General features: G+C 35.3%; 1 protein-coding gene across 1 annotated transcript in view; it reads left to right on the top strand.

Annotated features, from left to right (window-relative positions):
* LOC110383336 (lachesin) overlaps positions 1-23,227 on the top strand; it is a 42,108-nt gene extending 18,881 nt beyond the window's left edge. The window contains exons 4-6 of the mRNA XM_064041260.1: positions 2,790-2,967; positions 9,370-9,506; positions 14,756-23,227. Coding sequence (XP_063897330.1) covers positions 2,790-2,967; positions 9,370-9,506; positions 14,756-14,841 — 401 coding nt within the window. The 3' untranslated portion in view covers positions 14,842-23,227. The remainder of the gene's footprint in view (positions 1-2,789; positions 2,968-9,369; positions 9,507-14,755) is intronic.
* Positions 23,228-24,793: the final 1,566 nt, after the last annotated feature.

Here is a 24,793-nt window from a genome sequence, read left to right as displayed (position 1 = left end):
GTGCTAATAAAAACATTGACCCTCCACCGGACTGTATGAAGTAGCCACTAAATATTAATATCAGTGTACTAGACTACGAAAGAAGGAAAAATAGCGGAGATGCTATAAGGAAGGTAGGTCAGGCGCCTTCTTGTAGGTCAAGCAACGTATGGTAGGCGTGATCGGTTACTAAAACTGACGAGACATTCGCTCCTTGTCAAATCAAAACCAATCTGTCAAAGATTGGTCTTGATTGACGGTGATTTTATTTCGAAAATAATGGGCGGGTTTCATAGAAGGCGTGTAAGGGAACACCCGTATTTTGGCGCGCTACTTCTAAGGAGATTTTGCGTTATGACATCTCCGCTAGTCATTTTGTTTTCCATGTACTACTTCTACTGACTATCCTATTTGCTATTCGCAACAGCGGCCATGTTTGTTTTGCTAAATATACGTCACAGCTACTTTGCCGCCAATTTTGGCTGTGTGTTTTACGAGTTTTTAGGGTACCGCAGTAGAAGGGTTTGTTTTACTAAAGATCACAGTTTTTTTGTAAATTTATGTAACATGAAGATACTTCACGGAGGCGTAAATGAGCGTAATATAATTTGCCATTTTTGACTGTTCTTTTGACTATACCAGCAGGCCCATCAATAGTTGATTCTATAACAAAATTAATAGTCCTAGTAGTCATTTGCTCGTACATATTTGGAAGTCTTTGCAGTAGTCAAAAACCAATAAGTTTGAGGACCATCCTATCAAGTGTAAGATTGAAAGACGGTCCCAACATAGTTGAGAAGAGGCCAGGCAGATGACAATTAAACATAATACCTACTTGCTAAATACTTAACAGTAGTACGGAACTCTACATAAATGAGTTCAACTCGTGCTTACTTTTTATTTATTTATTTGTTTCGGCCCCTGTACGAATACTAATGTGGGTTAGGTTTGTTAACAAATGAAGCGATTTGTATGTGAATAAAGGGTTCGTAAATGTTCTGAGTATACATTTACGATACTCAACTATATATACAGTATATTTTTGGAAGAAACACGTGTAAAATATTGATATTATAAGGCTTTAATGAAGAAGGAAAATTTTGTTAAATAGCTCGTTATAGAAACATGGTCTTTTATAAAATTATGATGTATTTATTGAACTTGTATTTATTAGGGATTTGCCCCGTAGCTAATAGCCCACGTACTTTTTAAGTAAAGGTAGGTGTTATTCATTAAAAGGTTTCTGACCTCTCATTTTATTATACTGGAAAAATATAATAAAACATATTTATAGGTACGTTCTATAATTAAATTCTCTGATGATGTTTTTTTCTTTCTGCTAAAAGAATTACATATTTACTAAAAATTGTCAAGGGATCCAAAAATTTTATTTTGAAGGCTCAATATTTTTTGGTTTCTGTTTGAAAAAAATTGTCTACCCCTCGCTAAAGTAAATTCATCGAATTACATGAAATGTAACCTAATATTTTTTTTCCTTACTTCACATACATAACTGGTACGTAAAATACCAAAAATAAATCAACTAATATTTAGGCAACTTTCTAGGAACTGAGCATAAAACTTAGGCCCCAACCTATGTAACCAAGTAAATTACGACTAAATACGAACATAATAGTTCGCACATGGTTTTTATTACTTTACATGGTACCTAATATGAATTTTATGGTGAATATTTTAGCAATAGACCTAAAACGTAAGCCATTACTGAAAATATACTGCCGTAATGTACATACTACTAACTTTCACCCACGATTTTGTTTGTCTTCGAGTGGGATCAGAGACCGTAGTAATTAGAGTAAGGTCCCCAAAATAAAGGGAGCGCCTAGTTTGCCGAACACAGAATTGATAAAAATTTCTCCCGTAGAGCAGTTACAGATTTTTTGTATTTCCTTAAACTTTTTTCTAAGGGAAATCATCAAATAACCACTCCCGCTGTGAGTTAGCAGCGGCGAGTGTCAGACTCTTACTGACTAACAACCGTCGCGTTCTGTCGTAGGCCTTTTGTGTACCAGGCCCGCGGTAACTCTTTCGAACAATCTCACAGCCCGTATTAATTTAACCTTAAGACGATATTCCGTTAATATAACTGTGGATCAATAAACTTTCAATTACATTACAATGGGCTTATCATAAAATATTTATTTATTAACACATCATCACTATGATTTAAGGAATTTCCCTATTTATTAGTGCAGCCATAATTATTACATAATTAAACATTGATTCAGATAACAGAATATTTATGTGTGTTTTATCCAAATCCATTGAGTAGCTTTTGTATAAAAGGCAATATATAAATCATTATAGACAAAATGGGTTGTTGTTAGTACAGCTGGCTGCCATGCTAGAGGTAACGAGTTTGATTCCAGCTTACATCAAATATTTGTGTGCACGGACATGGGTGTTTGATTTAGTCTGCGAGTACATAAGTTTGTTTTTTGGTTGGTTGGATATGATATAATAATCCTCATCAAATATTCCTAACACAATCACATAACATCATTAAGTCCCTAACTAAGCAGAGTTTGTACGAGGAGTACCTACAAAACAATGATAAAAGTACTTGTACTTTTTTCTTCTGTAGATAAATACATACATAATATCCATAGAAACCCCTAGACTAAATCAAAAACCTACGTTTTTGCACATAAAGGTTTAACTCAAGTCGATAGTTGTGGCTTAAGGATATTATTTAAAGACCTTGCAGATTGCAGACCACCATCCATCTGGCTACCTCTCTATTCTTCCGTACTTGTCTATTTTCTTAACAAACGAATTTTTTTTCCCAGTGCCAAAAGTGGAGATCGTAGATGAAAGAGGCCGGCCACTACAGGACAAGTTCTACAAGGAAGGGTCCATCATAGAACTCCGTTGTGTGGTCAGCGAAGTACCACAGCCAACCAGACAGGTCAACTGGAAGCATGGAACGAGATTGCTCAACTATGACACTAAGAGAGGAGGCGTGAGGTGAGTCCTATGCTGGTGGTTTTAAGGTTCAATTTTGATTGTGTCGATGAGTGATCCATAAGCCCTAAGACATGAAAAATATCATTCGAAAAGATATTGCAACACCTGTGTTTAAAAGTATTGCCATTGGTCACGTAAGGTTTATTAAAACGGGGCTCATTGCGCAATACTTTTGGTAATTTCTGCTCAAGAAATATTTCCATTGTGGATCGCACAGTCTTCAGTCACGTATTGAAAACCGATTCGAAATATTTCTTATAGGTAGGTACTAAGAAAGATTTTTATCTAGGTAGAATCGGTTTATTTCTTTCAAAGATACCTATTTCAATAAAACCTTAAAATAGAAAAGTAGGACACAGCCTATTCTAAAATTTTACAAGATCTCCAAACGCCTAGTCCAGACCATTAGTTCAAATCATATAACTATCTATCTAATATTCACAGTATCCGCGAAACTTGATGAAATACAATAATCTCCCAAAGGAATGTTACGAGAAATTCCAGTGGAATTAATTTCACATTACGGAATGTTCAGTGTTACTCAAAAGGTTGATTCTAAATGAAGGAAGATGAATATTTGAAACGCCTATGGTTTTCAAATACTTCGAGTACTGGCAAACTGTAGACTAAACAGTCGGCCGACAGTCGACATTCAATGTTTTTTGTCGGAGTGATACCGGCAGATTGTTATATGCATACTACCTCTCATCGTCATATTGTTACCGTCAAAATCGCTGTCACTTCCTCTGTCCACCGTCGAAATACAAAAAGAGAGTTGCTACCTAATTGCTACCAGCTACCATTAGTTGCCACCAATTGCTACGCACATGTTTTTGAAGATATTCAGTATCTAAAGGTGGCAGTTATTCTGATATTAGCATGGCTAAAACGTCATATTGATGTATGAGCCCAAACAAATTATCGGCCGACTAAAAGTTTGCAGTATGTCGGTACTCTTAGTTGAATTTTGAGCGGTTTTGCTAAGGAATATTTTGTTGGACTGATATTCTTGGGCTTAGAGAAAATCTTTCTTATACAATCATGGTTTATTTATAGAAGTACTTTGGTAGGTATTAACTGGGTATATTTAGAGATAGTTAAGCTTCTTGTAAAGGTATTTATCCTAATAAGTAGTTTCTCTTACAATAGCTCTGAAATAGAACAGGTAGCTATCATCTAAGATAATCTAGGTTGAAATTGGTATAGAAATAGTACCTAGTAAAGAAAATTATTTGACATAGATATGAAAAAATATTTTGAATATTAAGTTAGGTTTGTAGGTACTAAGCGTATTATATTCACAGGGTAAGTAATTATAGTATATTGCCCTCTAGTCGCTCTTTTAGAGTACATGTACATTTTGTGGTTTACCTTAATGTTTTATCCACCAATGTTTAAGGTTAGCAATTGTCATACTAAAGAGTATCTATTGTAATTCAATTTGTCAGTCTTATGGCGTAATTAAACCTCTTCTTGTATAGTCGAATAACACATTTTTCTGTTAGGTACAATTTACCAGAACATTGTCTTAGACAACGTTCATGTACCTAGAACTAAAATACCCAGCAAAACAAACGATCCAGTCAGATCGATAACATTGGAACAGCCTCCCAAAATTAATGGAGTGTAAAATTGGTATATTTGTTCTTAAACGAAACACTCCGTGATTTAGTAGGGTAATATTTAATTAGGTAGGTACGGCTAAAGAAAGTGGAATATCATGAATTTATAAAGCAGACTTGGAGTTTGTAATTATAAAGCACATTGATTTAGTTGGAATGAAACTGCTTGTTTTGTTATTAATTGGATAAGCATGGCTGTATCGATAAATCTTTTTGGATATAATTAACAAGATACTTTCATTGTAAAGTGTTCTTCACACCTGACTTTAGAGATGCGTCGACTTACCTAGCAAGCATTTTTAAAGGCTTTTAAATTGAAGTGGGATTGGTATTTTAAGTACTTAGTTTGTATCTCAAATACGAATGTACCATGTATGTATGTATGTGAATTTTTAACATAATTATGTAATTTTTTAAGTGTATTTTAATATCAATGGAGAAAATATTGTAAGGGAATCTGGTCTTAAACAGTCTGTAATAGAAAATCCGCCTTGACCAACTTTGAAATTGCTTGAATTACAATGCTTTAAGATTGCTTTTAGAAGCCAGTGTGTCGCGTAGCCAAATAAATTTTCTCGCGAAACAAAATAGGGGTCCACTACTTTCGAGTATTAGCACGCATATGTAGCTAAATATGGTTTATGCAATGTTTTGTGACGACTAAATCTTTGACTAGGACTGTAATAAATATAATTTTAAGGAATGTGGTAGCCAAAAGACAGTCGCTGGTTCACATTCGCGCGACACAGATTTCGTCTGAAGGTGACTTTACAAAGATTTTCTGGGAAGTGAATTTGATTTCGCTTATTAAGAAAGTTTCCGAGTTGCTGATATCGGTGTCCTCAAAAGTGATTGTAAAATGTTTGTGAACAGTTCGTAATCTTATTGTATTGAATTAGAAAGATTGAGTTCTGAGATCGCTTTAAACTTTTAACATGAATAAGAGTTTTGATGTTCTTTTGTTTGGCTGCAAAAAGGGATAACTCTTTGTTTCAATCGTATGTTTCTATGTGTTGCGTTTTGTTTTTGTAAAGACAAGGGTCTACCGTTGTTCGAAATACAAATATTTCTTCTGGTCTAGTCGCTTTGTCAATAAGTGACAATATAGTGAGTAGTCTTTTGTATATGTCCACGAAACTGCAACCTTTGTGCAACTAGATTGACGTTTTGAAAGAGCTTTCAAGGCGTATACTGCTACTGTTACAGCCTTTTTATCGTCCCACTGCTGGGCTCAGGCCTCCTCTCACACGGAAAAGGGTTGAGCATTAATCACCACGCTTGCTCAATGCGGGTTCAAGGCGCATTTGAAAAAAAAAAAACTTTGACTTTGACACGATCATAATGACAAGGGAAAGGATAATGAGAAGGAGTAATAAACATGATAAAAGTACGGGAAAAAAATGACAGTAATTAGTAATTCTTTTAAGGATGAATGTACAATATCTTTAATATAAAAACTGCTAATGTAACTTGGTAGAAATATGTCTTTTATATCAGAAAAACATATTATGATCTACTTTTTATCCAGGTGCGGGAAATAATTCCCCCGGTTCACAGGTGAAACTGCTCTCAAAAGCTAGTAATACTCATATGTAAAGGAATTACACTAATAACCTTTAAACTGTGGCAGCATTTCAATAATTCAATGAATCTGCAATTTAGTACATTAATTAAGCCGGTGATTAATATTTCATTAATATCGATGTCATTGACTTAGTTCGATTATTGGTGATGTGGTGTGCTAATTAAAGTCCATTACTTTTTGTAAATTAGAGTTAAAATAGAGGAGTCTGTAAAGATTATCTTGTTTGCCGATTGTTGAAAGAGTTCCTTTTCTTATTCCCAGATATTCTCAGAAAGCATTTATTTAATGAACTCTTAATAGTTAATGTATCGCTTCCAAAGTAGAGCAAGGAAAAACATTTTCAAAAAAGTTGCATTGGTATTTGCAACAGAGAAAACAGTAATATGTTTGTGCAAGTTTGTTAGTGTTTGGGCCACCTAATTCATTTCGTATTGGTACACCGTACATCGGTTTTATAAAAAAGTAGGTACCTAGATCACATCATTCTTCTGTATTCCCCAAATAGGTTAGGTTTTACCAAAAACACTGATATTCCTTAAGTGTAAGAAAGAAAGAGAAAAAGAAGGAAAAATAAGTTTGTTTCTGTAAGATCAATATGGGTCAGTTAGCACAATTTTAACTGTTATATAAATAGCTGTCTTTGGAAAGTAATATTTGTACGTTAATGAATGACAAACAATTGAATTCAAAGTTGCGTTTACTTATGACGTCAGAAGCCTAAAATATACCACAAATTATTTGTATCCAAAACTTAAACAATATAATAAGCGGAAAGGTTTACATACATAATTAATTTAGCGTTTCCAAACACATTATAAGAAGGGATTATGTGTAAAACCTTAAGGGGTTGTTAACGACTTAAATATGTTTTGTGGGACCGGAAGGAACTTCTAACGTATGGGAACAATAGTTTTCTAACTATTTTCATTGTTCACGCTGTGTTGTCCTCTTCATAATGAGATATTTATAGTAGTTACGAAGTTATTCTGGTGTTGTTTTTAGGAAGAAAACAACAATATAATGTTAATGTTATTTGGGCAATAAACACACAGTAAACCCTTCGAAATATTTTCATTCAATCATTCCATTCTCTGTTTGGGAATAAGCCTCATCTTCGCTACTAAACTAACGATGCAGAAAACGGTAACACCAAATGACCCTACATTAATAAATAATTTAACGCCCAAATCATCTTAATGTCCCTTTTCACCGGGAACTAGGGCTTAATCCGACCACACCCTTACATCCCAAAACAACATATAAAATAATGAAAACAAAAGATTTATCTTCAGAAAGCACCCTTTCTGCTCGTCCCTTATCGGGCTTAATTAAAATGTTAAGTCAAGCAAGGGGATTAGCTTAGTTCTATAACAAAAGCGAAGTTTAAGTGGAATGCTTTAACTGTAGTATCTGTTTTGTGCAGGAACCCGTTCAGGAAGAAATGTGTAGTTTTGGAGGTGCATATCTTTTTGGAATATGTGGGGATGTGAAAACCTGTTTGAGGTCAGGTCTCGGAAAGAAAAAGTCGTGATAGCCTAGTGGGTAAAGCATCAATCTCTCAAGTATGAGTGTTTGGTGTCGATTCCAGGTCAGGCCAGTACCAATACAACTTTTATAAGTTACTATGTACTTTCTAAGTATATTTTAGACACCAATGACCCGGACCAGGAACCGACCGGGAAACCTGGACTGTGAAACCACTAACACGCATTGATCGAGCGTGGTGATTAACGCTCAGCCCTTCTCCGTGTGAGAGAAGTCCTGTGCCCAGCGGTGGGCGTATAAAAAGGCTGACTACGGGAACCAGTTTGGAAAAAGTGGGCCCAGTGGGTGTTAAGCACCTCACTTTTGCCAAAAATGGGTCCTTTTCGTAACAATAGCATTCACAGCTGTTGTTTTGCAAAATCAGTCTTCTGTAGAATTAGGCGGCTTTTACTAATGGGCTGTCCATCGCAGGGCTGAAACAAAGCCGGTAGAAGCCAAGCAGAATTGTTCCTATTTATGTCAATTCCATCGAATCTATTTCTGTTTTCAATCAAATTCTATTTCGATGAGGCTATGAATATTCTATCGTGGTTCTATTCAAATTAGTTTTACAAACATAGCCCTAAAAATATTTTTTTATCCCCTCGACTGTTGAACGGACTCCAGGAGCTCTCTGTCAAAAAGCGCGCGTCTGTGTACAGAGCTCCAGGAGGTTAATTTAAATACTCGAAAAAAACTACCAGCGTCCCGGAATGAATGGATTGGTATAGTTTGAATGAACGATGGTTTATATTGAAGTGGAAAAAGTGGGTAATAAAACCGCGATTCACGTAGAAGAATGGTATGAATGGAAAAGGTATCAGCCTTAACATACCTCAAAATCAATGAGACTTTTATGTTTTTGACATCAGACTATGACAAAAAAAACTGGATGCTTTTTAGCTTCAAAGTTGCGACGTGACGCCTAGAACAAACTGGCAGAACACCGAATACGTACATTTCAGACCAACAGCAAGTTGTAACGTTTCCAAAAATGTTTAACGATTGCAAAAGTTAGGATTTAAAAAAAGACGAGTCCGTAAAACGAATCGAAAACTGGACCCTATTCCAAAGTAGGTCAGGAGTCTTTCCAATCAGGTAGATTGACGCAACATCTGACTGAACTGGACCAAGTTCTCGTTTAATCAAATATCGATTGTGTCTGGATGTAATTGTTTCTAACGTTCCTCCTAGAATGGAGATGTCAAGTTTAATTGTTGGAGTACTGGCTTTTTGAGACGGCAGAGCTATTTTGGGAGATATCGAAAATGTTTTCGCAAGTCACTTGGAGCTGTCTTTTCTGACACCAATAGGCACGGTTGCTGCATTATAATATACTGTGTGATATTTATTGATCTACAAATATATAAATAATCCAATGGTAAAAGCAAAAAACTGCTGAGCTGGATTTTTTCTAATTTTTCTTGTTTTTAGAAGCTATGGTTTTAAACCTTCTCATTAGGAACTTAGGATCTCATTGGAAATTTGTTCTGTATGCAATCATTGGCAGTAGGTTTTATCCAAATTCAAAATAGAAGTGTTAAGAGGTCCTCATTTTGGCCTATATAGAACCAGCTTTTATCTATGTTTTGGGCAGATGATACTGCCATTTACTGTGATAGAAGTAAACTGCTGCAATAAATGAAACTAATTATACACCATTGTCCACAGCGTGAAGACAGAGGCGACATCCAACGGTGCTCTCTCTCGGTTGTACATAGCGAACGCCAATAGAAACGACTCGGGGAACTACACGTGTTCGTTGGCAGACGTCGCGGCCTCTGCTGTATCCGTGCACGTGTTAAGAGGTATGGAACTATTTCCTCTTTTGTTTTTCTCTTTAAGGCTTAAAGATGCAAGTTGGAAGCATGCTGTCTACTGCAAGAAATCAGCCGCAGCTGTATTATGTACTGGCTAATTTATATGATAGCTTTTCAGTCGTGCAGTCGCCTTTAGCTATCGACCGATTTCATTCAGTCGTTGCACTTGGTCTAAGCAGTTACAACTGCTTCCAACTTGCATCTTTAAGTACCAGTATTTTACACTAAGCGAATGCTTATCTGCATGTCGATTCTATAAAATATCACAACTCACTTCGACATCACTCTCACTTCGACTTCGATCTAAAGGTAGAATTCCGTGGACGCGACAATAGTCAACCTATGAAAATGTATGGCACCGTTGCCGAGGCCCGTGACAGTCGCGCGCGGCCGACGAATTTCGTAAGCTGCTCGCGGCATTGTCAACAATTTAATTCTGGTTTTACTAAAATTCTATAGATGTTATTAAGCGCTAGACCATGTTGAGAAGCGTACGGCCGCCAGCGGCTCACGAAATTCGTCGTCCGCGCGCGACTGTCGCGGCCCTCGGCAGCGGTGCCATACATTTTCATAGGTTGACTTTTGTCGCGCGCGGCTGCGACAATCGCGACCCACGGAATTCTACCTTAAAGTTTCGTGATTGACATTGTCAAACTACACTAGCGCTACACTATCGAGCGTGTTGACAAGTTGAACTAAATTAAAGTCGAGATTTTGACAGATCTGCCAAAATCTGTCTATCTATAGGGAGGTAGGGAGAGATGGGCAGTTGGAGACATGATCAAATCAGATTAAAGGGGGTCCTTTTATTCTGATTTGATCATAGTTTTATTGGGTAGTTTACGTTACCGACTGGTAACGGTGTTCATCCATAGACTATCTATCATTTCTGTGAGTTGTCAAGAACAAACACTCGTAAAAGTACTTAAATATTTTGTTGCGGTTTCGGATCGTTATAAAGAGAAAACTAATGAAAGGTATGTGTATTTTCTATTATTAATGATTGATTGTCAAAATCTCCAGTTACGATTATAGTAAGTCGATGCAATCCACACCTATTATACCTCTAGAAGAGGTACTACAGCAATAGTTTATGGGCCCCACGTTTTTATTTTAGTCTAATATGACCGGGACCACCTACGTAGGTTGACAGGTAAGTAACTATTTTTTATTTTCTAGTTTTCAGTGCACATAAGATAAAACCGTTTTACTTAAGTTTTTTTACCGATTTTTTTTATAAACTAAGTCAAAGTGTCCAATGCTCCCTATGGTAGGGAGGCTTGGACATACCATGTAATGTATAATTTGTAAATTTTTGTTCTTCTTCTTCAGTGAAAATTTGTGAGGTTATAAATCTGCGCTAAAAATCCTTTATAGAATCTTGTTTCAGGTACCGTTGTCAACTTGATCTAGGGACTCCATATTTATCAGCTGTTAATTTTATTTTTAACCTTTTGATACCTCTTGTATTGCTCGTTATATTAAATCTTTAGGAATTTCCCGTCGCAAACCATTCTTTTTAACCCCCGACGCAAAAACGACGGGGTGTTATAAGTTTGACGTGTCTGTGTGTGTGTGTGTGTATGTGGCATCGTAGCTCCCAAACGGATGATCCGATTGTAATGCGGTTTTTTTTGTTTAAAAGGAATGTCATTCGGGAGTGTTCTTAGCTATGTTTGGTGGAAATCGGTTCAGGTCTTCAAGGTCATCAGCTCGTTTGTTAGGTGTGATAGGAATGTTACACGCTCAGTTTACTTGCAAGCATATGTGGGATCTAAAATTTGAAATACTAATGTCTTCTGGAACCACTGAGCTGGTCTGCTGTTAGGACACGAAGATAGGAGACGTAATCCTGAACTGCCTTTTAGTAAACCCATCGAGTTTGGGCTCGTTTAATTTGTCTTGACTAGTTTTCTTCATGTTTCTAATTGACGAGAACCTAATTCTGGAAATGGGATGTGGCGGATGAAACCCTAGAATGATATATAACCCTGGATCAACAAAGGTCCATCTTTATTGTTTCTCAATCTGTGCAATTCTCCCAGAGCCAGTTTGTCATGAGGATTGTTAAACAGCTTCCTTTGGCTGAGATCGCATTAGCGAACCCATCATAAAAAGAAGGAAACATTAAGGAGCTCCTTTAAAAAACCATGAAATAAAATAAAATTATAAATTTAAAAAACCCCCGACCCAAAAAAGTACGCAATTATTATGACAAAATGTTATAAACGATAAACCCTATAAAAAGCAAAAAGTAACTTTAAACACTACGTAAGTACCAACTAAAGCATGTCAGACTAAACAAAATTTTGACGTGTCGACGGTTTTATTTAAACCGTTTAAATATCTCGTAATGTTGAAACTGATTGTAATTTTTAGGATAGCTCTTTGATTTTATCTAGCCAAACATAAGAAATGGCAATAAAAGTTGATTATCTGTAAAATCTGATTTTTTATGCAATAAATGTGAAAAAGTGCCCATCCCTCCCCTACCTCCCCTAAAGTATGAAATGACATTACGAATCGAAGTGAAATGCGAGTTGTTGATCGAGTTTTATAGAATCCCAATACTGATCTCCTCAATCCACGTACCCAGGCAACCTCATGACCGTAAGACTGATTACACTTTCCAAATTCTGAGTACCCGTAACGCCAGCAAAAAAAGGGTGTACACAAAAAACACCGGAATATTGGGAAGTTCGATGGATAGCTAATTCAAACAAATCCAATTCCTTCGGGCAATTTCGGGTAATAACGCCCACAGATTGAAACGACCTATTTACATAGGTACTCAAAATTACTCTTTTACATTTCTATCCCACTGGAAAAAATATTGTACAATCCCGATCAAAATTAAATCGAGCCAATTTATTTATTTTGAAATTCGCGAACCGAACGACTAAATGAACCGAGTGGATGTCTGATCTAATCAATCGAATTACTGAATCGATTTTAATCGAGTTGTCTGTGTTGGGGAAAAATCTTCGAAGATGAATCGACGCTTTTCTATTCGTAGTCTTTCGAAGAAATTGACGAAATTATATTCGATTTGAACTCGATATTGTATGGATAGCTTAAAGCAGGTATTAATAATATAGATGTTGGTAAACATGTTGATTGTGTCAATATTTTGACTAGACTCTCGCAGTCTGGAAAGTTCCACGGACGCAATAAAGGATTTATAGTGCTCACACGTTAAGTAAATATGACTGGAGAAATTGGTAAAGGATTTATATGTATTACTGGTTGTTATGCTTTTTGGCTTCTAAGTCCCTGAAACGACTGCTAAAGATGCTCAAATGACAGTCAGGGCAATTTAAGATGCCTTCCAACACGCGAAGGAACAAGACGGTCACCCATCCACGGACTGACCGTACCAAACGTTGCTTAACCTCATGATAAATTAACCCAACGGCTGTTAGGTACTTAGCGGCGATTATTTACAACACCAATTATGAAATGAAATTCACTATCAAACCAGTTGCTTCTTTGCTTTTAAATGCTAAAGCGACAAGTGGTTCATTATTTTGTTACATTCACTTCAAAATATAGCTGCTAATAGACATGCAACATCACCCAACTAGTTATTTCAAAACTTAGTTGGAATAGCGTTTTGGTTTAACGAGCTCTCTATTTTACTTCATATAGAAGGATGTCATAGAAATGCTCCTGAATTAATATAAAAATATTTTTAATCATAAACCATATCTATTCCTGTTAGGAGGACTTTCACACTTCAATATTTTAAACGAAATGAGCCCGGTATTTCTTATCTGATGTTCATCTTCTTTCTATCTTTTCTGTCTGACATCATCTGAGATCTTCTTGGTATCTTTCACAAATCAAAGTTAACTTTAACATCAATAATAGTTGATCATAACAGTCATTTAACATCAAAACAGTTTTTTTTCATGGTGGACTTTGCATGCTAGCAGTTTTCACGCTAGAAGGAATGTATCTACTTAATATCCATCCATACGTTTCTTTGGTCAACCATTCCAAATCCGAACTATATTCTGCCTTTTAATAAAGCAACAACCACAAATAACCACTGCAATTTAACAACAGTCAGAACGAAAACTTGCAGGTTAATGTCATACAATATAAACTAATAAAAGCGCCCGCAATAACAGCAAATATAATATCGTATCTCATCACGCGAGCTCACAATTTTCAGTTTCCAAGACACTGAATTCTAGTAAATGTGCAGCAAAAATACTCGCTGCAATACCAGGGAGTATATTTCTTGTTGCAAACTAGATTCTCATTGCGATTTACTTAGCTCGTGGTTAAGTAAAAAACCGCAAGGGTCGATCAATCATAAGGTTAAGCAACGCTTGGCGCGGTCTGTCAGTGGATGGGTGATCATCTTGTCATGACGAGTTCCTTCGTGTGTCAGAAGACACGATGTGGCTGTCAATTGATCATCTTTGCCAATAAGAAGCCAGAAAGTCTGACAATTAGTCTTATCAAGAGGTATCGCGTTGCTCAAGTAACTGGATTTTTCAAAACCTAATTATTTATTATGCATTTTTTGAAAACTGGTTTTTATTTTGAACTATTCTATATTACAAATGGATACTTCAATTTTATTTATTTATAGATGAGTACTTTCGATAGTTCATTTTCTACGTTCCTCGCTTTCATAAATATTTCATTTCAAAGGATTAGAGCTTCCTATAGCATTTGAGTTTAGAATTATCTACTCGTTCAGAAATACGTATCGCTTTAACAGATCAAGTGGAAATGTCCAGTTTAAAAGCAACAGTCCATGATCAAAGGATATTTTAAAAATAGAACATTATTTTTGATTTTGTTTTGTTTAATTTCCTAGAAATCATGTTGGTATTTGTAAAAAAAACAATTTCGGTACGAGCATTTAAAAAATAAGTAGGTATAGTTCGAGTTGGATTCGCGCATGAAGGGTTCCATATCACCTGTGGCAACTACCTTAAAATATTAGTAATTAAATATGTATTAAATATATTTTCAGTTTTTCTTATTAAAACGGCAATAATAATACATCATCTGTGAAACTGTCAGCTGTCTAACTATCACGGTTCATGAGACACAGCTTTATCGCGGATTGACGGACGAACGGAACGAGAGGCACCAAATGATTTTCCATGACCACTAACACACCTATATAATATTTTCACGACCGAACTCCTTAGTTTAAAATATTAATGTGTAAAACCACCTGTGCTTTCCAAATACTAAAACAATTTCTTTCGCAGGCGAAAACCCGCTAGCGATGCAAAGGGGCGGCGCAGCGGGCTGTTCCGAATCATTGCTGGCTCTCCTTGCGGCCTTCATCAGCTGACATATAGCCAGCGCGTCATGTACGCGCTCCATTGCGTAACCTACCTATAGTCACAATTACTATGTTCGTAAACGCTAGACTAATCTTTCCATGTCGATGTTTCTCGCGGATGCATTTTATTTTTATTTACAAAAATATAGTCGGTAAGCTATTTATTAGCTTGTGTTAAGGGTGCTGACACATCTGATAAACTTCATATAACGACACCCAGACCACAGCCAATAAGCATTGCTTATCACACAAATGTTGACTGTACCGAGAATTGAACCTGGGTCCATCAGTTTGGCAGATCCGGCATGGTGACCATTGCATCAGCGAGGTCGTCAACCATTTTGAACCCTAATTTTATCTACAGAAAATTATTTGTCGGGTGCTTGATTTATTCTTATCTTGTTGTCGTAAATTAAGACGATATTTAACAATCTACTTGTTTTCGTGTCGGTCTCTCGAAGGGACTTAACGAGCGGACAGAATTGAGGTCAAACGAATACCATTTCTGCACATTCTTCTAGATTTTTCCATTTCCAAGGAAGGATTATACGACAGGTTAATTTGGATTTAATTTCAGATGAATCTGGGAATTTATTTCGTCTATTAGTTTGGTTTGATTGTAACGTTCATAACTAGGTTACAATGAATTGTTAGAATAACGTTATTTTCCACCGAGGCAATTTCAGAAATGAGAATCGAAAATCAAACATTAACAAAACCTACTTTAGTTTTTAACTGAAGAAAGAAACACACATATTTACTGAGTTTTAATATCAAACGCTATTATTTACAGGATGTAACCAACTCTAACCTACAACAAGGTCATGGATATAAGAATCACTTGAACGCAAAAATCAAAGCTTTACCGTTGACAACTCACAACTCGAGACTCGTAAAAAAGTACTCGAGTTGCCGTCACAGTTTCGAGATCCATACATTTTATGACTGGAAACGGTAACTGAGGAATCTTTATAGCCCTTTTATGGGCTATCGGTCACACGCACGCACCCATGCATGGCATATTAAAGATTTCCACACGCTTTCCACCCGCTTTCCACCCGCAAGTTTCATCAAAGTAATGACATGTCAAATTTTATTTATTGCCCATAAAATGGAGGTTATCTAAACTCGATTTGTTGATCGGAGGTTTAATGTGTGTTCTGAGTTAAAATATTAAAGGAGAAACGGTACTTTTGTATGAACAACTACCTCGAAATTTCAAAATTGCTCAACAGTGATAAAATCCACTTTTCAAAATTGCTCAAAAGTGATAAGACCTTTGTCCTATGATGCTCTTGGCGAGTACTCTACATGTTCAAATCCCGCGAGCGAATTTAGCGCATATAAATAAAATAGTGTCTTCGACCATTTAAAACTTATGTTATGTTAGTAAATGTACAACGTCCAACATGTGAAGGTGGAAAACACCATGTTCGCGCGCAATTCGAACATGACGGCCATTAAATGAAATAAGTGCTCGCCAGGAGCTTTCAAAAGACATAGGTCGCTTTTTATGGAAATCATCAAATGATCTCTCCCGCTGTGGGTTAGCAGCGTGAGGGAGTGTCAGACTCTTACTGACTAAAGACTAAAACCCAACCCATTTATGTACCAGGGCTGGGGCACTCCTTCGAACAATCCTGCAGACCCGGCAGGCCTTGGCCCTGGTAGATCCCGCTGCGGATGACTAAGTCTCATTACTGTTGGCAATGTAAAAATGGGTACAAATTGACGCACGGTGAACTTTTTACCGTTCCATTGAATAAATTCAAAAAAATATTGTTGTAAAGTATTTGAAAGATAAATGGAAGTTGGTTTAGAATTTTTGAAGTTTTCCAAGTTTCGTTTCAAGGAATCCTAGTTTGGAAATAGTTTTGGTATTCTATTCGAAATATGAAATGGACGATCATTTATAGCAAAACTTTTTTTATTGTAAAATAGAACAAGGTTTTATTCTACATTGAGTTACCAAAATATATTGTTTAGGCTTACTCAACAATGGAAAAATTTATCATATCTTTTTTTAGCTGTCATTACAATAAGTTACTGTATCTGATTGTGAATATTTGTGATATAGCCAAGTTTTATATTTTTTACTGGTAAATGTTTTGCGTCTAAAACACTGAAAAACAAATTGGTTATATTTGACTTCAATTTAGTTATTACGAAACATAAAATCTACCGAATATTTCAGCACCCTTAAAAATATTTTCCTCAAAGCAGCCGTTTCCTCTGAAATAATTTTAAAAGTATTGCAATTTGTAACCATTAATTCTCATTCAAGCCAAAGTTCAAACAACTGTTTTTTTTTTTATATACAAAATCGGGTAAGTCATTAAAAGTACATCCGCGAGCAATGCCGACTTCGTTCTCTTAAAGTATTAAAATTCTAAATGATAAAAAAATGTTATTTTAAACTCTATTTCGTAGTAAGTTAAGTTCACTGTCGGTTGTGTGGGTTTCCTTTCGGCTAACAGTTTAAGTTTTCAAAGAAAACTATAAAAAATCGTGTTGAAGTTTGTTTATAAGAGTACCCGTATACTGTAGACTAAACAGTCGGTCGACAGTTGACCCGTTGCTTGGCAACCAATATTTCTAGTTTTCAGTCTCGTACCGGCTAAATACCTGATCTTTGTAATGTGCGTACTACCTAGGTACCATTCATCTTCATACTGATTTATGAGCCCAAACAAACTATCGGCCGACAAAAAATTTGCAGTGTGTGAAAACTCTAAATCATATTGTCACATTTTGTTATAGTCTAAATTTTGTAAGCCCTATATTTTTATTACTATTTTTATTTAAGTGTCCTTCAGAAGTGTACTAGCTACTCGAATTACATTGAACAAAATCTAATTTATACGAAATACGAAACTTGCCGAATAAAAATAGCTTTAGCCTACTTGAACCCTGATTAAGATTTAATAGGTCATCAACAGTCTTTGAGTGCTTCGAGAAGTCTCGGATTTTGGCTTGGAAAATCTTAATATAGTTAACAACATTAATTTTTAACGTATCACGCTACCACGGACCAGATATATTTCGCGACAACCTTTTTATCGTCCCACTGCTGGGCACAGGCCTCCTCTCACACGGAGAAGGATTGAGCGTTAATCACCACGCTTGCTCAATGCGGATTGGTGACTTCAGACTCTATAGTCCACGTTTCCTCGGGATGTTTTTCTTCATCTTTTAATCAGCAATTAGTGTCTAAGATATACTTAGAAAGTACATACAAACTTAGACAAGTTACATTGCTACTTGGATGACCTGGTATCGAACGCAAACTCATACATGAGAGGTTGGTGCTTTACCCAGTAGGCCACCACGACTAGACAGGATCATCATCATCGTCATCAGCCTATCGCAGTCCACTGCTAGCAAAGACTATAAAACCACTTGACTGCGCATACAGTGCCCCGACGCTCGCCAAAAGTTAGTGATTTTGCGCGTACTATAAGGCTACGATCAGTACGATCCTTTAGTAGCGACCTTGAACTGACCAATAGTAGCCGCGGATTATGCGGCGTCCCCCCGCCCGCAGTGGTGAGTCGTGTTCTTAGAAGAAATTGGCGAGTGCGCTCTCTAGTGGTTATTTACTTTATGACTGCTAGAGATAGGCCTCTCCAAGTGCACGCCACTGAGATCGATTGTCTGAGGACAGGATATTAAAATTAAAAATATAAAGTTATTTGCTCATACAACAAGATATAATATTGTTTGTTGTGTACCGTAGTGGGTTGTATAATTAAACATGTTAATATGTCCACAATGTGTATGTTAAAGGCGAAAATATATTTATGTTTCGTTATGAAACGGCTGACCACACAGGAATGGGCTGTGTTCAATTTTAAATGGTTTAAACCGCAAATTACATAACAATTCGTAAAAAGGGAATAATTTCGGAAACACATAAAAAAACGTCTTCAATATTATACCTAAAACCTTCTTCTGAGTCTGCCCAATATTATGCTGAAAATCGGTTCTGCCAAACGTGAGATAAACATGCACAAACATACATACTTGCAGGAAAACTAAGAATCTCCTCTTTAAAGTTAAAAGGAAACACATATCCGTACTTATTACAACCCTATTACTTATTTAATGATAACTTTGAAACGTGAAATGATTGAAATGGAATATCAACGGTTTGAATTCCAATTTTCAGTTAACTTTGTTAAGTATGTGAAATCAGTAGTTCTCATAATGTCATGATATTGCATATTAATAATTCCAGCTATCCGAAATTGAACCTTGCTTACGTAACTACAGAGTCTATATTAACTTGATTGCAAATTAATATTGAGAATATTGAAATTATTAATGGCAGTCCTCTTTGCGAGTTTCCTTATAAAATTATTTGAATATTTTTTATCGTGAGCTCTGAGTAATTTATCTCGCTGATAATATTTTGATAAATTGAGCCTAGGCGCGCTTGATCGATGTTCTGGCGAAGTTTCGAGTTCATTTGTAATGTTCACAGTAATTTTTTATTAATGAAAAAGTCTATTTGAATATATTGTCTTTATCCTGGCACTTATTTTTCACTAGTTTGTCTTCGAGTCAAGGAATCTCCTTCCCGCATATGTATAAGTAGCCAACCTACCATTCTGATACTCCATCATCTCCTATGTTGCTTACTATGTTGGGGTCGGTTTCCAATCCAACTTGGTGCAGCTGAGTACCAGTGTTTTACAAGGAACGACTGCCTATCTGACTTTCTCAACCCTCTTTTCTCCTCAGTTATTCTGATACTGTCTCCTCAAAATATATCCAGAAATAAGAAATAAAAATCTGTATGAAAATATTGTGTTACGGTACTTACTTATAATACGGTACTTACTTATAATAAAGTTACCTTTGGACTACTAGGTAATAGTAATGATCATGTAAACAAAAATACCAGTATCGACAAAAGAGATTGATTGTATACCTCTCTATCAAAACAAGTGTATCATTTGTGTGGGTCTTAATTGTGTAAAGACAATTCTTAGAGCATTCAACCAACTGGAGGCGAAATGAGAACAAAGCTCTGTGTGAAAAATCAGCCAACAAAAAAATACTCCTGTATATTTTGGATCACATCGTTAGGCAAGCATACTATGAAATTGACAAAAACAAGCATAAACGTGATGCATAAGTCCATACGAGTATGATTGGCACTATATTGCCTTTAGCAGAGAGGAGGGGGTCAGATTGTAGCAATAGGTGTACAAAGAACTCAGGATTTTTAATAAAATAAGGCTCCAGTGATCGGCATCGCAATGATCAATGGTTTCCCTGAAGATGAGTAGCAAAAGTCAGTATAAAACTTGAGAGGTGTCAAGGGACACCCGGATGGAACGAAGTTCCTTTCGATTAATTAGTGAGAGAGAGATAGACAGACACACAGAGAAACATGCGACGCCGCACAGCTTACAATAGCTTACTATAGCAAAAAGTGTCGTGGCAACATTTTCGTAAGATTTTTTTCCGTCTAGCCCCCTTTCACAACGCGCGATAAGGAACTTCGTTCCAAAAGACACCAAATGGCGTCTCCAGTTGGTTCAATACTCTAAGAGACAGTGTAATTTCAGTGCCCCTCACGATGCGGCTCATTAGTCTAATCATCTACGCAATGTTATAGGTACCTACATTAGTTTTTTATTGTATTTTTGTTACCAAGCCGTGTTACCTTGTTTATATATGAGAAGTAGGTACAGATGTACGTATTCACTGATAACTGATAAACACAGTAAGTGGTTAAAGTATTGTGAAGAAATGGTTGAAATAATTACTAATTCACTTGAAATTTTAATTTTTTGGGCTTTGCACTGTTCTGAAAAAAACTGTGATCAAGAGTTGGTTCTATCTGCTACACGGTGTGTTTATAACAATATTTTTTGAGGAAAATGAGTGATGAAAAATTCCTTACTGCGTCTAGGATTCAATTCCCAAGTTGGCCATTTTTTTGTATTGTTCTATGACAGTTTTGTTTTATCTCCAGAGGATGACATCGGTTTAAGACTTGTTTGAAATAGGCTGTAACCGTAATTGGTAAAAAATGCTCATTACTAAATGCAGCTACAACTCTATCTACCTTTCATGTAAAACAATCGCAATGTCCTGTAAAACACATACCCTTTGAAGTGTTAATTTACATAATTATCGCATTATATTTCAACAATATGAGTTGTTAATCTGTAAGCGAATCGCTTTTGAATTTTCACCCATTGAACGATACACAATGTGACGCAAATACATAAATTGATGTCCAACGTAATTTTATTCAAATTGGCTTTAATTTGGTTACAAAAACAACTGGAATTATTTAATATGTTCATTGAAAGTAGTTGACAGGGGCATCAGTATTCCGCATTTATCTACCGCGAAATTATTGACATGACCACGTAACGTGATGTGTACTAAATATGTATTAAGCATTCCTTGCATTATTTGTTTGCTTTCTAATGGAACTATTTGCAGCACTGGGTTAAAAAGTTGTTGAGCGCTATATTGATGTAGGAAGCTAAATTACTGTCAAGTTTCATCAAAATCCGTTCAGATGTTTGTAGTTTAAGAAGTTACAAACATCCGCGTAACATAGGTACACAGAAACTTTCACCTTTATAATATCAGTCAGTTTGTGGGTTTGGATATTTGGATGTTTGTTCCTCTATCACGCTTTACAGCTGAACATAATAAGCTGCAATTTGGCGCACACGCATCTTAACACATAGGATACTTTTATCCTGGTGGTTTTATGGTATGGTAAGTTGACCCCGTTACGCGAGTGAAACCTTCCGCGGAAGCTCGTATTGCTTGAAATTTTAATTACACTACCAAAATAAATATAACCAACAGATATTACACCGCATAGTTATTGTTCATATTCAAAATATTTCAGGTGCTTTTTGCCAAAAACATTTTAGATTGAATTTGCATAATTGGCATTATATTCAAAAATTGCCCGCGAGCCATGTTTTGGTTATAAATCGCATAATTAAAATTTACTATGAATTTTAATGGTTTTTATCAACGTTATTTTAAAATAGGCTATAATCATGTTTGTGTGGGGAATTAATTATAACCTATTTATTTGTTTTGTTTATCAAGTTTAACTACAATCTAATGTGTGAACACTTTTGTTATATGTATAATATACATATGTTGCACGTGATAAGAGACACTTTGTATGCTTTGGAATCGGAAAAATCATAAATTAATACGTGCAATCACAACTTTTAGAAAAACACATTGAAATAAAACATATAGCAAGAAAAATCAATTACACCCCAAATAAAATAGTAAATGTTATAATAAAAATAAAACTTAGAAAAGACATAAAGTAGGTCATATATAAAGATGTCAAAAACAGACGATATCCTCGATAGTTAATAGACAATAGATATGTTTGGACAAAAAGATAAAAGGAGTCTGTTTGACGCGCTGACATAAAAATATTGTCTCTGATCGTGAGTGAAAAACATGATATACTCGTATGTATGTAAGAAAAAAAGGGAAGTTCAGTAACTAAACAAAAGAATTGTAGCTACTAGTGTTTTTTATTAAGCAGTAGCTACAGATTTTTTTTGAAAAATAATTATTTCCTGGAAAAAGAATACGAGTTTTAACATCTCTAATCATCATTAGTCTTTCATATTGATCCACTTCAGGGCTGCGCTCTTCTCTTAGAAAGAAGAAATGAGCGTTAATTTCAAAATTTTCAGTCCTTACTCAATGAAATCACCCATAACATCTTTAAGTTGCATCTTTGGCATTCAGATAATTAACGAAACTAATTAAGGGCAGGGCCGTATTACGATAGCATTTTTGGAAATGTACCTATTAGACAGACACAGAATTATGTTAGTTAGACGTAAAACAAAAATAAGATGAACACCCTCTCCAGAAGCTGGTATCAAGCAACTCTAGAAATAATAAAATATATTATCTAATCGGCAAACAATATATTCCTTCAATAATATTAAATTACGTTCCGTCTTTACTTCTACGATACTACACGAAAAATTGTCGCCAAGTTTAACCAAAAACATTGTTCATATTTCGTTGAGCAAATTTTATCAATATCGATAATTACGTGCCGGGAATCGAATAGAATTTTAATCGAGTCGGCGGCAGATAAATTGGCGAATTTTAAGATTGTTCCACGGTTTCGTAAATTTATTGGACATCGGGTCGCTGATATTTTATAAAGGTATTAAATATCAGTATCGATATCGCGATATTTTGTATTAGTTTTGTAAACTTCGAAAAGGTATGCATAATATTTATTCCGATCATTCGAAACTCTAATCGATAAGTTTTACAGTTGGAGTCCGATTTTGGTATCTAATTGAAAATGATTTTTTATTAATTGAATTTACAAACTCTGAAATGAAGCATTTTGTAATGTTAGTTAAAATACATATATTTTTGTAGATCAAATTGCATTGTCGTACTAAAAAAAATATTGGTAATGTATTTCATAACAGCTGTTTTTATTCAGGCAAGTTTCTTTATTTCAAACTACTTTTAATTGTATTACCTATAATGTGTGAATTTGTTCAATTGTTTTTATTTGTTTAAGTTAGTTTTAAGTTCATGTGATTATATAATGGGACAGATAATTATCATGATAATTAATTCATTGTATATCAAAGATATTACATATTAAGTGTAATAATTTGCAAAAACGGAAAAACATGATCTTTATTTTGATCGAAAAATTAAATAATGTTCCAAAAAGGTTAAGTTACTTCGAGTAGCGATAATGCTGTTAAAATTATTCTTTGTTAAATTGAGTTTTTGGATAAAAGGTCATAAATACACATATACGGCTTGCTCCCACACGAAAAGGTAATTTCAAATATTACCTGTTTTAGGTGATTAGTACCTATACTATAATTTGAATAATTTTATTTTTGCCTAATGAAACCAGAATTGTTTTAGTGAGCTATTGCCTGAAGACCAATGTGGACAGCCTAGACAATACGGTCTATTATTTATTACATCATGCTTTAATTTTAAAAATTCTGAGCAATCACCAATAGGTATGAGGTGAGTGATAAACTTAGACCATTACGACAGCGGCTTGAATTTTTAAATTAAAATTATGTTGTCTCAGTGTTTATTTGCCGATTTACCTCCTTGAAAGCGGCACGTTTTCAAAACATTTTGCACTTCTCCGAAACGAGGCAGCGTAGATCAAACACAGAAATTATATTATCAATGGTACGTTGAATTTTACGGTGAAAACCACCTTAATTAAGGGCTGCAAAATTAAAACACATTCCATACCATGTACCTTTGCATCCGTACACTGCAAACTTTTAGTCGGCCGATAATTGTTTGGGCTCATAAATCAGTATGAAGATGAATGGTAGTACGCACATTACAAAGATCAGGTATTTAGCCGGTATCAGACCGACTGAAAACTTTGACTATAAGCAAGATTTTCTTTAAATAAAATTGACAACTATCGGGTCAAATGTCGGCCGACTGTTTGGTCTGTAGTATGTGGGTATTCCCAGCATTTAATTTATCAGGGTTTTACCCTAATACATAAAGCTTATCGTAAAGTTTTAACCATTCAACTGAAGTTTTTATTACTCTCAGTTTTCAGCCATACTGTATGTTACTATAACATTTGTATGTAAATAGGGATTATTTACATTGTAAATAGATAAAGGAATTGTAGGTAGTTATCATTCAAACTTGTTTCGAGATAGCGATGTTTGGGAAATTTTATGTATAGGACAAAAACATTTCTGTATGTATAAAGTAAACTCCTGAATTAATTTTATATTTTTTTCCAGTACGAATATCATCTATGTATGTTATCGAAAATTAAGCTAAAAGTTTGTTTGTTAGATTAAAATCTTATCTTAGGAACTAACTGCTCCGATTTAAGGGTACCTATGTATTTCTGTCATCTGATAGCCTATTTATCAAGGTAGGCTATAAGTTACTTTTAATACAT

Source organism: Helicoverpa armigera, chromosome 24 (genome assembly GCF_030705265.1).
Source record: "Helicoverpa armigera isolate CAAS_96S chromosome 24, ASM3070526v1, whole genome shotgun sequence".
In the NCBI taxonomy this organism is placed as follows: Eukaryota; Metazoa; Arthropoda; class Insecta; order Lepidoptera; family Noctuidae; genus Helicoverpa; species Helicoverpa armigera.
The sequence above is the reverse complement of the archived record's forward strand: the minus strand, read 5'-3'. Positions and strand labels throughout refer to the sequence as shown.